Genomic DNA, 12,852 nt, shown 5'->3' with positions numbered 1-12,852 from the left:
AACATATGGATATGTGAATGCGAAATTAAAAGGAGTCTGTCAGGACAGAATGACTGTTAGGGCAGAGACAGACTGCCGTATTTCTCGTGTGAGAATTGCATCGCACTGCACGGACTGGCCCGGCACCTCTCCTGACCCGAGCAAGACAGCGTGATGGATTACTATGCAGCTGTCAAGCTCAGGTCAGGAGAGCCGACAGCCAGTACGAGGTCAGGAGAGGCCACAGCCAGTACGAGGTCACGAGAAATACGTCAGTCTGTCTCTGCCCTTAAAACCAAACACCAGAGCTCTGTGTATTTATGGCATGGCCAGATTAGTGCACCTGTCCTCTTACTTATTTTTATCTTCCAGGCTTCAGCAGTCATTTTCTGCTGACAGACTCCGTGCATGCCATCAATTCAGTTAGACACTGCAGGTTTTGGGCATGGCCTTCATGACTCTTCTACCTCGTTTTTCCAGTCTACCTCCTTTGAATTAATTAATATACGGTGTGTGCAGGAAATCAAGTGCGTTTTGTATTTTTTAACAAAACTCAACGTCGTTTTCAAATTTTATTTTGCAGGTTACGTCATGAGAAATATAAGATTTCACACAAGCCTCTGGATCATGGTGGACCCAACGCATTTCACAATCTTCAATATTTTGACCTTGAAAGTAATTCCGTGACTTTTGAAAAGCCGGACATGTCTGCTGCTGGTACTGATCCATTTCAGAGCTATGTAACTTCATGACATGTTATTGGCAGTATACTCATCAATCGTCATCTGCTACGGTATACAGCACCGCTCCTCTTCTGAGTCACGTGTCGGCGATTCAGACTTTCTGGATCCCACTGGGGTTTATGCGTGAGCCTGCAAGTCTCCTTCAAAGCCTATAGGCCACGTTCTGATGCTTCATAGGCGATTCAGACTCTCCGGGTTACACATAGAGCACAGTCTGATCAGGAAAGTCTGAGTCTGAATCACCATCACGTGAATCAGAGGAGGAGCGGCGCTGCATACCAGAAAAGACAGTGATCGCTGGGTATATTGAACATGCTAACATCATAGTACTCTAACATTTGCATGGGTTTAGAGAAGGATTGAGTTGACCCGTGTTAGTTCAGGTTCATCCGAACCTTTGTCCAAAGTTCAGTTCGGGTATCAGAACTGTAACCGAACTTGAACCCAAACCCAATAGAAATCCACAGGGACTCGAACTTTGGAGCTCGAAAAGTCTCTCCTCCCCGAACTGTAAAACAGACTTCCAGTAGAAGTCAATGTTCAGAGTTCAGCACAGGGCCGAGTTCACTAATCTCTAGTTTAGAGGTTAAAAAAAAAAAAAAAAAGTTAATGGGAGGGCTTCTTTAAACTTGTCCCTTGAATACATTTCTGTTTAACCAACTAGTTGTAAGGATTAGAGAATATTCTCATCATATGCCAAGTTAGAAATTGAGCTGTCAAGCAAGTTGTAGTCTTCTCCCCTGGCCATGGTCAAGAGGAGTTGAAGCTGTATGCTGCACATTTGCCTGGTCGCTCCGCTAACATTTCTAGGACTGGTGAAGGTAGCACAGGGAAGCTTTTGGCTATTTTCGTATCTTTAGCACCATAGACTTTAAATGTTCATTCACCCTGTTGCTCCTATCAACCCCTATTGACCAAAGTCTTGCAGACAGTGGACAATGGGAGATCTTTGGCACTCACACAGATCTAACAGGTATCTAACGCATAAGTAAAAAATTAGCTTCAACCAGAATGCTACTTTAAATGTCTGTCAAAATGTGTAAAATCAATGTATGGCCAGTTTTATACAAGCACAATACAGGGAAATCCATGCTCTATGTTCAATTCTTTAAACCAATGGTCAGTCCATGACTTGTCTCTACACCGTTTTCCCAATTATTATGCAAATTGGATTTAAGTATCTTAAAGGGAACCTGTCACCCCGAAAATCGTGGGTGAGGTAAGCCCACCGGCATCAGGGGCTTATCTACAGCATTCTGTAATGCTGTAGATAAGCCCCCGATGTTACCTGAAAGAGGAGAAAAAGACGTTAGATTATACTCACCCAGGGGTGGTCCTGCTGCTGGTCCGGTCGGATGGGCGTTTCTGGTCCGCTGCGGCGCCTCCCATCCTTATTCCAAGACGTCCTCTTCTGATCTTCAGCCACGGCTCCGGCGCAGGCGTACTTTGTCTGCCCTGTTGAGGGCAGAGCAAAGTACTGCAGTGCGCAGGCTCCGGGCCTCTCTGACCTTTCCGGCGACTGCGCACTACAGTACTTTGTCTGCCCTCAACAGGGCAGACAAAGTACGCCTGCGCCGGAGCCGTGGCTGAAGATCAGAAGAGGACGTCTTGGAATGAAGATGGGAGGCGCCGCAGCGGACCAGAGACGCCCATCCGACTGGACCAGCACCGGGACCGCCCCTGGGTGAGTATAATCTAACTTCTTTTTCTCCTCTTTCATGTAACATCGGGGGCCTATCTACAGCATTCCAAAATGCTGTAGATAAGCCCCTGATGCCGGTGGGCTTACCTCACCCGCGATTTTTGGGGTGACAGGTTCCCTTTAAAGATGAAAATTTTCTGTTTTTCAAATTAACTCAGATGGTATTGTGTCTCAGGACTCTATGCATCACTAAAGACAATCTCAATCACCTGGGATAATTAGTTTTCCTTTTATTGGGCTCACCTTGCAAACTACTTAAGAAGGATGTTCTACAATATTAAGCAGGCCACAGGTTTCAAGCTATATGGGAAATAAACAGGATTTTTTTCTGCTGAAATGCATAAAATAGTGCAATGCTTTGGACAAGTTATGAAAACATTAGATATTGCACACAAACTGTGTGACCATCATGCTGTGAAGAGAGTTGTGGCTGACACAGAGCACAGACTGATTCATGCAGATAAAGGCATAATGAGGAAGGTTTCTGCCAGACTAGTAGAGCAGCTGCTTAAATACCATTTCAAAGCAACAAACAGGTATTTGAAGTTGCTGGTGCCTCTGGAGTACCACGAACCTCGAATTGTAGGATCATCCAGAGGTTTGCAGGTGTACCATGAAAGTGGTCAGTCAGAAACTATATTTTACCATGGTCATTTCTACACCTTCAAGAACCCAAAGGGACCTAGCAGCTCTCTTCCCATGTCACTATCTTCTGCTGCTCTTAGCGTCACTCTGGTGAGTCTTCTGCTAGTTGTCATCTGCCGGACCGCTCGTTATTTCCTGGGTGCAGTGGAAGTCGCTTCTCAATGCAAGTCTATGAGAGCCATCAAAACGCTCAGAGACAAACATGACGAAATGGTGTTTGTCATAGAGGATGGCAAGTATAAAAAAAAAATCTCTCTCTCTCTCTCTCGCTCTCTCTATATATATGTAAAAATTTAGCAATTTTCAAACGTTTAATTTTTATACCCTTAACTATTTTGTGTGATATAATTATAGTTTAAAAAACAACATTTACCATATGTCAGCTTTACATCTGCATAATTTCTTAAAAATATTTTTTTTTTGTTAGGAAGGTAGAGGAGTTAAAAGTTGGACCAGCAATTTCTAATTTTTCCCACAGAATTTACAAAACCATTTTTTAGGGACCCAATCATATTTGAGGTGACTTTGGGGGGTATCCTATATGACAGAAAATACCAAAAAAGGTGATACCATTCTAAAAACTGCACCCCTCAAAAGGACATTTGAGGTTTATTAACCTTTCAGGTGCTTAACAGGAACTAAAGCAATGTGGAAGGGTAAAAAAAAAAAAAAAAAATACTTTTTTTTTTTTCTCACAAAAATTTAACCCCAATTTTTATTTTCATAAGGCCTCTTTCACACGTCAGTGTCTCCGGTATGTGTAGTGAGTTTTCTCACGTACCGGAGACACTGACACACGTAGACCAATTAGGATCTATGTGTTTCTGCACATGTGCGTGTTTTCACACGAACCGTGTGTCCGTGTGCAAAATACGTAGACATGTCAGTTTTTTACCGGCAGCACGGACCACAATACGGACAGCACACGGAGAACAGTGTGCACTCTCCTCCATGTGCACGTACCGCCCGCAAGGAGACAGCGCTACAGTAAGCGCTGTCTCCGCTGCGTGTGGTGCTGAAGCCGGTATTCATCCCTTCTCCCCAGCAGCGTTCGCTGGAGAGAAGGAATGAATAATCAATATTTTTTTTATTTATTTTCCCTTAAAAATAAAGTTTGAGCGACCCCTCCTGCCTCCCATCCCCTGTGCGCCCCCGCTTGCCTGCCGGGAAATACTCACCCAGCTCCTGCGATGTCTCCTCTCAGTGGCCGCTGGCAGCAGGCCCTGTGTGAGCTGTCACATGGTCCCGCTCATTACAGTGATGAATATGCGCATATTCATCACTAATGAGCAGGACCATATGACCGCTCACACAGGGCCTGCTGCCAGCAGCCGCTGAGAGGAGACATCGCAGGAGCTGGGTATTTCCCGGCAGGCAAGCAGGGGGGGGGGGGGGAGGGGGGAAAGGGGGCGCACAGGGGTTGGGGACGCACAAACTTTATTTTTAAGGGAAAATAAATAAAAAAATTGATTTTTCATTCCTTCTTTCCAGCGAACGCTGCTGGGGAGAAGGGATGAATACCGGCTTCAGCACCACACGCAGGGGACAGCGCTTAACTGTAGCGCTGTCTCCTGCACGGTCCGTGTGGTTCTCAGTCGGCACATGGCTGCCGCACGTGTGCCACACTGATGTGCTACGTGAGCACACGGACATGGATAATTCCTGTACCGATTTCTCCGGTACCGGAATTATCTGGACATGTGAAAGAGGCCTAAGGGTAACAGGATAAAATGGACCATACAAATGGTTGTGCATTTTCTCCTGAGTACGCAGATACCCCCATATGTGGAGGAAAACTACTGTTTGTGCACATGGCAGGGCTCAGAAGTGAAGGAGCACAGTTTGACTTTTTTAATGCAAAAATGACTGGAATCAAGAGCGGACACCATGTTGCATTTGGAGAGCCCCTGCTGTGCCTAAACAGTGGCAATTGACCCCATTTTGAAAACTATATATATTGATACGTGGTGAGCACCTTGAACCACAAAGTGCTTCACAGAAGTTTATAACAGAGCTGTGAAAATTAAAAAAAAACAAAAAAAAAAACCAACAAAACAAAAATAACATTTTCCCCTCAAAACTTACATTTAGCCCAATTTTTTATTTTCACAAAGGTAACAGGAGAAAATGGACCCAAAAATTTGTTGTGCGATTTCTCCTGAATACTGGACCCCTCAAGGAATTCATCTAAGGGTGTAGTGAGCATTTTAACCTTCAGGTAATTCACGAAACTTTAACATTTAGATGCGAGAACAAAAAAAATTTTTCCACTAAAAATGTTTTATCATCAAATTTATCATTTACACTTGGAGTAATGTGAGAAATTGGACCCCACAATTTTTTTTATGCAGTTTCTCCCGAATGTGGCAATACCCCATATGTGGTTGAACACTGCTGTTGGAGCACACGGCAGGGATTGGAGGGGAAGGAGCTTTACTTGGCTTTTAGAACACAGATTTGTTTGAATAGATTGTGGGCTCCATTAGCTGAGCTCCTGAGGAGCCAGAACAGCAATAACCACAAGTGACCCCATATTGGAAACTTCACTGCCTAAGGAATTCATCTAGGGGTTCAGTGAGTATTTTGATAGGTGCTTCACAGAATTTTATAACATTGAGACATGGAAAGTCTTAGTTACTCACCGGTTAACGGTGTTTTTCGGAGTCCATGACAGCACTACGGAGAGAGGGGATCCGCCCTTCAGGAACAGGAAACCTACAGATACATAAGGGCGGCACCTCTCCCACGCATCAGTTGGTTTACAGAGCACAAGAGGACCACCAAGGTTAATAGCATTCATAATAAACAATAATACAATAACTAACTATTCACTACCCGTGAATTATATATATAAATAAAGGAAGAGGTGAACACCCAGAACTTAAGAAGACGGGAGGGTATGTACAGGTGCTGTCATGGACTCCGAAAAACACCGTTAACCGGTGAGTAACTAAGACTTTATTCGGTCGTCCATGACAGCACTACGGAGAGAATTACAGAGAGTAACTAACTAGGGAGGGACTACAGCTTGCAGCACCCTTACACCAAAAGAGAGGTCAGAGGAGGCACCCAGGTTCAATCTATAATGGTTATAGAAAGTGTTTGGAGAAGACCAAGTAGCAGCCTTACAAATCTGGTCGATCGACACCTCCAATCTTTCCGCCCACGAAGCCGCCATAGCTCTAGTGGAATGCGCTTTAAGACCTTCAGGCGCCGGCTTGCCCTTTGAGATGTATGCCAGCGAGATAGCCTCCCTGATCCATCTAGCTAGAGTAGATTTCGATGCTCTATGCCCTTTCCTACTACCCTGATAGGACACGAATAGGGCATTATCTAACTTCCAGGGATCAGTTACCGCTAGATATTCCAGGATACATTTTCTTACATCTAAAGTGTGTAACTTCCTTTCCTTATCGTTAGTAGGATTGGGGAGGAAAGATGGAAGAACTATTTCCTGTGTTCTGTGGAAACTGGACACTACCTTAGGAAGATATGCTGGATCAGGGGACAGTATCACTCTATCATCCCTAAGCTGCATGTAAGGGGGAACCCTGGATAATGCTTGTATGTCACCTATCCTACGCGCCGATGTTATGGCCACCAGGAAGGCTACTTTAAGGGATAGATGTTTAATAGAGGCTGAAGTAATTGGCTCAAATGGGGCCTCTGTCATGGCTGAGAGGACTAGGTTCAGGTCCCATGGCATGACTCTATTCTTCACAATTGGCCTAGACCGTTTTGTTGCCCTGATGAATCTGCTGATCCAGTGATTCTCAGCGATGTTACAGCCAAAGAGGGCCCCCAAGGCTGATACCTGCACCTTAAGAGTATTTGGGGATAACCCCATATCTAACCCCCTTTGTAAGAACTCCAAGATCTGGTCTATTGGTATTGACTGTCCAGCTATTACCCCCGAGTTCTGAAGAAATCTCTTCCAGATTCTGACATAGATTTTTGTGGTTATCACTTTCCTGCTTTTCAGCAGTGTGTTAATGAGGGCCGGCGAGAACCCCCTATCTTTTAGCAGCGCCCGCTCAAAATCCACGCCGTCAGATGAAGGCCAACCGCTCGAGGATGGTAGACTGGGCCCTGGGATAGGAGATCCGGAATGTCTGGCAAGACCCATGGATCGGACATCGACATAGCCCTCAGGCATGGAAACCACGTCCTTCTGGCCCAGAAGGGGGCAATTAATACCACTGTGGCTTTGTCCTTCCTGATTTTCCTCACCACCAGAGGAAGTAGAGACAGGGGAGGAAAGGCGTAGGCTAGCCTGAAGTTCCAGTCTATGAGGAGGGCGTCTACTGCCAGGGGATTTTCTCTGGGGTTCAGAGAGCAGAATTGTGCCACTTTCCTGTTTTCTTTTGTGGCAAACAGGTCTACCTCTGGTTGCCCCCACCTTTCGACGATAAGGTCGAAGATGGTGCTGTTCAGGGACCACTCTCCCTGCCTTAATGTGTTGCGACTTAAGAAATCCGCTGTAGTGTTTTCTGCCCCTTTTATGTGTAGAGCCGTCAACGAGAGAAGATGTTGCTCTGCTAGATGAAACAGACGATCTGCTACACACATCAGGGATCTGGACCGAGTCCCGCCTTGGTGATTTATGTATGCCACGGTGACTCGATTGTCCGAGAATACCCGCACGTGGTGGCCCTGTAGATAGACAAGGAGTGTTTTAACCGCCTGCTCCACAGCCGTTAACTCCTTTAGATTGGAAGACATCTCTATCTGATTACAATCCCACAGCCCCTGTACCAATGTATCCCCCATGTGAGCCCCCCACCCAGAAGGGCTAGCGTCCGAGGTGACCACGCGAGTTATATTATATTCCCAGGGGACCCCTGTGGACAGATTCTCTTGGTCCAACCACCAACCGAGGGATACAATAGCGTCTTGGGATAGGGTCAGCAGACTTTCTAGACACTCCCCCAACCTTTTTTGATGCAATAGCACCTCGCCCTGAAGTATCCTTGTATGATACTGAGCCCATCGGACTGCTGGAATACAGGACGAGAGAGAGCCTAGCAGAGACATGGCTTTCCGTAGGGACATGGTGGGGTTTTTAGTGGCATTCAGCACCTGAAGGTGCAGGCGATCAATTTTTTCTTGAGGCAAACGGCATTCCTGAACCTGGGAATCCAGGGTCAGGCCCAAAAATCGCTGCACCGTCATGGGCTGTAACCGTGATTTTTTAACGTTTAGCATCCACCCCAGACGCTCTAGAGCCGACATCACTTTATGTAACTGTTCTAGACAGTGATCCGCCGTTTTACCTACGATAAGGAGATCGTCCAGGTAGGGGATTACTAGAACGTTGGACTCATGCAGGTGTGCCATAACTTCCGCCATCACTTTGGTAAATACCCGAGGGGCGACCGAAATCCCAAAGGGAAGGGCCCTATACTGGAAGTGCCTGACCACCCCATCCAACCGTACCGCCACCCTTAGGTATCGTTGGTGACCTGCATAAATAGGGATATGATAATAGGCGTCCTTCAAATCCAATACTACCATAAAGCAGTTTTTGAACAGCAGCTTTATTGCGGTATTTATAGTTTCCATTTTAAATGGTTGCACGGTCAGAAACTTATTCAGTGCTCTAAGGTTAATGATTGTTCTGAAGGAGCCGTCTGGTTTACTTATCAGGAATAGAGGAGAGTAGAATCCACTACCCTGTTCTCCTTCCGGAACCTCAGACAGGACATTTTTATTGAGCAGATCATGAACTTCCGCTTCCAGGGCCGCCTGTTCTGCTGGAGAGGATCTGAGAGGGGTGATTCTGAAGAAGTTCTGAGGGATAGAGGAGAATTCTAGCCGCAGACCCGTAGCTATCAACCCCAAAATCCAATCACTGCTGGAGATCTTGGACCAGGCCGGGTAGAAGGCAGATAGTCTACCTCCCACCGGGGCGACTAGTCATTGGGGTGGTTTTTTGACTTCACGGGGTGGCTCCTGACGTCCTCCACCAAACATGAACCCCGTACCTTTCTTCTTTTTCTCGTCCCATCTGCTCTGATCTCTAGCCGGTCTCCTCCGAAAGAATCTTTTCCCTGCGAAGGGGCGCCTGTAAGAAGTAGTTGGTAGATTAGGAAACTTCTTCTTCTCATCTCCGGCTTTCTCTAGTAGCTCATCTAGGACTGGCCCAAACAGGTATTCCCCTTCGCATGGGATAGAGCACAGACGAGATCTGGACTGAAGGTCACCCGGCCAACATTTCAGCCATAGGGCCCTGCGTGCTGCGTTCGATAGTCCTGCCGCTCTAGCCGCCATTCTTGCGGAATCCGCAGAAGCATCAGCGAGAAAGGCAGCAGCATTTTGAATTGTTGGCAGGAATTTCAACATGGAATCTCTGGAAACACCTTCTTCCAATTTAGACCCCAGCTGATCTAGCCAGACCATCATCGATCTAGCTGCGCATGTTGCAGCTACCGCAGGTCTCAAGGCACCAGCCGACATTTCCCATGTCCCTTTAAGGAACGAGTCAGCCTTTTTATCTAGAGGATCCTTTAGGGAAGCCATGTCATCAAAGGGGATAGAAGATTTCTTAGATGCCTTGGACACCGCCGCATCTAATTTTGGTGCCTTATCCCATGTGTTCACCATGGGGTCCTCAAAGGGGTATCTTCGTTTAAAGGCCGGTGGAAAAGAGCCTTTTTTCTCTGGCTTTTTCCATTCCCTTTTAATGAGGTTTTGGACCTTGTCATTGAGCGGAAAAGACCTACGTTTTTTAGGGTCTAGACCGCCAAACATTAAGTCCTGTGCTGAAAGTTCTGGCCTTTCATCTGCCACCCCCATAGTGGATCTAACTGATTTAATCAGTTTGTCCATTTGGTCCAACGGGAAACAGAACCGGTTAGACTCTTCATCCGAAGAGGACGCTGAGGAGACAGAGGCGTCTGAATCATTCTCCCTACTTGGGCCAACAGACGAATCCGAATTTGAGGCGCTAGGCTCCCTTCTCCTTTTGGAAGGCTCCCCCCGGGATAGGGATTTCAGGGAATCCTTCACCTCCTTTCTGATAATCTCCCTAAGATTTGATGTGAAATCGGGAGACTCCTCCGCCACCTATGGGAGCGGAAAAAAGGCTATGTAATTCCTCCGGTGCTACCGCTATATAGTATCCCATTCAACTATTTCCTACCGTCTGCCGCACACACGACTGACAAAGTCTTTTAGGGTAGGCGTCTGGCAAAGGGCAAGCGCATAGCGCGCACTCCTTGTTTTTTGATTTACCAGCGCTTTTTTTCCCCTACGGAAATAAACATAGGAAAAGACTGCATCAGGGTACATTCACGAAGATCTCTTACCCAGGCAGTAGCGGTAGGTACCGGATCACTGGGGGGTCGGTCCAGATCCTTCTGTCTAGATCTGCGACTGGGCTGATTACTGCGTCCGCGGGTCTTCGGCTGGGGGTTTGCATGGGACTTCTCCGAGGATCTGTCCTGCTCCTGCTCCAGCAGACCGACGGCAGCTTCCGGCTCATCCATAGCTGCAGATGGGCACACAAGCAGCCCTGCAGCGTTCTGTTCGGCTATAAATAGCCCTTCCCCCGGATCCGGAACATGTGCAGCTGTGTGGCCGAATCAACCCCCCCCACATGCAGGACGCTCCCCCACCCCCAATCGCCCCTCCCCCGCCCCCGCCGCATGCAGGACAGCGGCGCTGCAAGCAAAAAACCGGCCGGCGTTTAACTTCCGGTTTAGGCCCCGCCCCCTGCGCGTCACTTCCGGTTTCGGGCAGAGAGCTCAGGGACGCACCCTGAAGCCGGGGACGGCTCCGCCGGACCCCCCAGCCGCCCGCCGCTACACTACCGCCGCTCACGGCCGCAGCACAGCGGCGATCGCGGCAGAAGCCAGCGCCCGACCCCCGGCTCCGGTCCCGCCCCCCCCCGAACCGAAAGGAGCGCACAGGGCGCTCCCGGAAAGCTTGCCCCACACTGCATCGACGGGGGCCAGAGGCGGGGAAGACAGAGGCCCAGGGAGAACCGCCCTGTGGGGGGATATACTCACCTTGCTGCCACTGGGGATGGACCTCCTCCGGACGTCGCTCCAGCCTGCACCGCTCACTGTCGTGGAGTCCTACCCGGACCCACCGTGGCGCTTCCAGGGACCCGCACTGCCCGAGGTAGGAGACCCCCTCGCTACCTGGGTCGGACAGCCGGCCTGGGTGCTTGATAGGTGAACGAAGTCGTATCTGAAGGGAATCCTGTCCTCCAGGAACAGGAAACCAACTGATGCGTGGGAGAGGTGCCGCCCTTATGTATCTGTAGGTTTCCTGTTCCTGAAGGGCGGATCCCCTCTCTCCGTAGTGCTGTCATGGACGACCGAATAAACATGACCTTTTAGTTGTTAAAATATAATTTTTATATTTGCTGCAATTTGTCAGGTACACAAGGGTTAACAGGTGAACCTGGACCCCATCATTTATTGCACAATTTCTCCCGAACGCAGGATGTCCCACATGACGTCTGAAATTGCTGTTTGGCCACATGTCAGTGCTGAGAAGGAATGAGCGCTATTTGGCTTTTGGAGCACAGATTTTGCTAAAAGTTTACGCGCAACATTCGCGGAGCCCCTAAGGTGCCAGAACAGCAGAAACAAAACAAAACAAATGTGATCCCATTGTAGAAATTGCACCCCTCACTGAATTAATCTATGGCTGCAGTGACTATTTTAGAACATCCACGCTATGCTTTATTCTGGAGAATTGAAAATATGTCAGTTTAGTGGCCATACATTGTGCACCCATACAGTGTAGTGCCCCCATATATTGTAGCGCCTCCATAAATTCTGCCCAGCTTGTGTTTCTGGAGACACGCATCCCGTAAATTGTTAAGTGCTCTTTTCCCGCTACAATAATGCCAAACATGTGGCTGTTTACAGTGGTTTATGTACAGTGGGGCTCAGAAGGAGGGGAGGGGGTATTTGAGAGCACACAATTCTCTGAATTTTGAGGGGGGCAGGAGCCATGTTACTTTTCCAGAATCTTTGTTCTACCAGTAACGTGGGAATCCCTATAGTTCCAGTGACAGATGAAGGATCTGAGTGGGAGCTGGTTAAATGCGGGATAAGTTAGGGATTTAATTAGTAACATTTTGGGGTACATATTTTTTTTGTTCGCTTCCAGAATAAGGCTGGGATCACATTCTTGTTTTCTATGCTGATCACTTACGTTGTGGGTTTTGCATAGATCCCACAAAAATGCGATTCAGACGAAACCCCCAGCAGAACCACCCATCGTTAAAAAGCAGCGCTGAGGAACAAGGCCCCTTAACCACCGCCGTTAAAAGGCGTATCGGCAGTCGTTCAGGGGTTAAAGTCTAAGGCCGGTTTCACATTTTCAAGATTTAGGGCTAGAGTTGTGACCTGCCTCGGGTGTCTCGATAAGCCTCTTCTGTTCGAGTCAGGAGACCAGCAGCCGGTTCGGACATGACGATCGGTACTCTGTGAATCTCAAACAAGGTCGTAACTAAATAACCTTACTCAAGGAGTGGGTAACATAACTGCAAACCTATTTCAAGGACCATCCATAAAAATAAAAGGACCTTTTTTCCAATATCTATAGCAAAAAAAACAAAACACAACCTTGTGAGCATAATTTTTTTCTTTCAGCTTTCCAATATCTTTGTATCAGACTGTAGATATGCCACTTGTGGATATTTGGTTATAATTTGCTGACATACCATTGAATAATGTTGCTTTAGATTTTAGATTTTTTAATGGGGATGAGCGGGGAGGAGGCACAAAAAAAAAAAACAAAAAAAAAAAAAAACACACCACTGAA

General features: G+C 47.4%; 1 protein-coding gene across 1 annotated transcript in view; it reads left to right on the top strand.

Annotated features, from left to right (window-relative positions):
* LOC138671096 (cilia- and flagella-associated protein 337-like) overlaps positions 1-1,310 on the top strand; it is a 262,921-nt gene extending 261,611 nt beyond the window's left edge. Inside the window, exon 30 of the mRNA XM_069759005.1 lies at positions 563-1,310. Within this exon, the coding sequence (XP_069615106.1) occupies positions 563-731 (169 nt within the window). The 3' untranslated portion in view covers positions 732-1,310. The remainder of the gene's footprint in view (positions 1-562) is intronic.
* The last annotated feature ends 11,542 nt before the right edge of the window (positions 1,311-12,852 follow it).

The sequence above is a fragment of the Ranitomeya imitator genome, chromosome 3 (genome assembly GCF_032444005.1).
Source record: "Ranitomeya imitator isolate aRanImi1 chromosome 3, aRanImi1.pri, whole genome shotgun sequence".
Lineage (NCBI taxonomy): Eukaryota > Metazoa > Chordata > Amphibia > Anura > Dendrobatidae > Ranitomeya > Ranitomeya imitator.
Note: the sequence above shows the minus strand (reverse complement) of the source record. Positions and strands in the feature narration are given on the sequence as shown.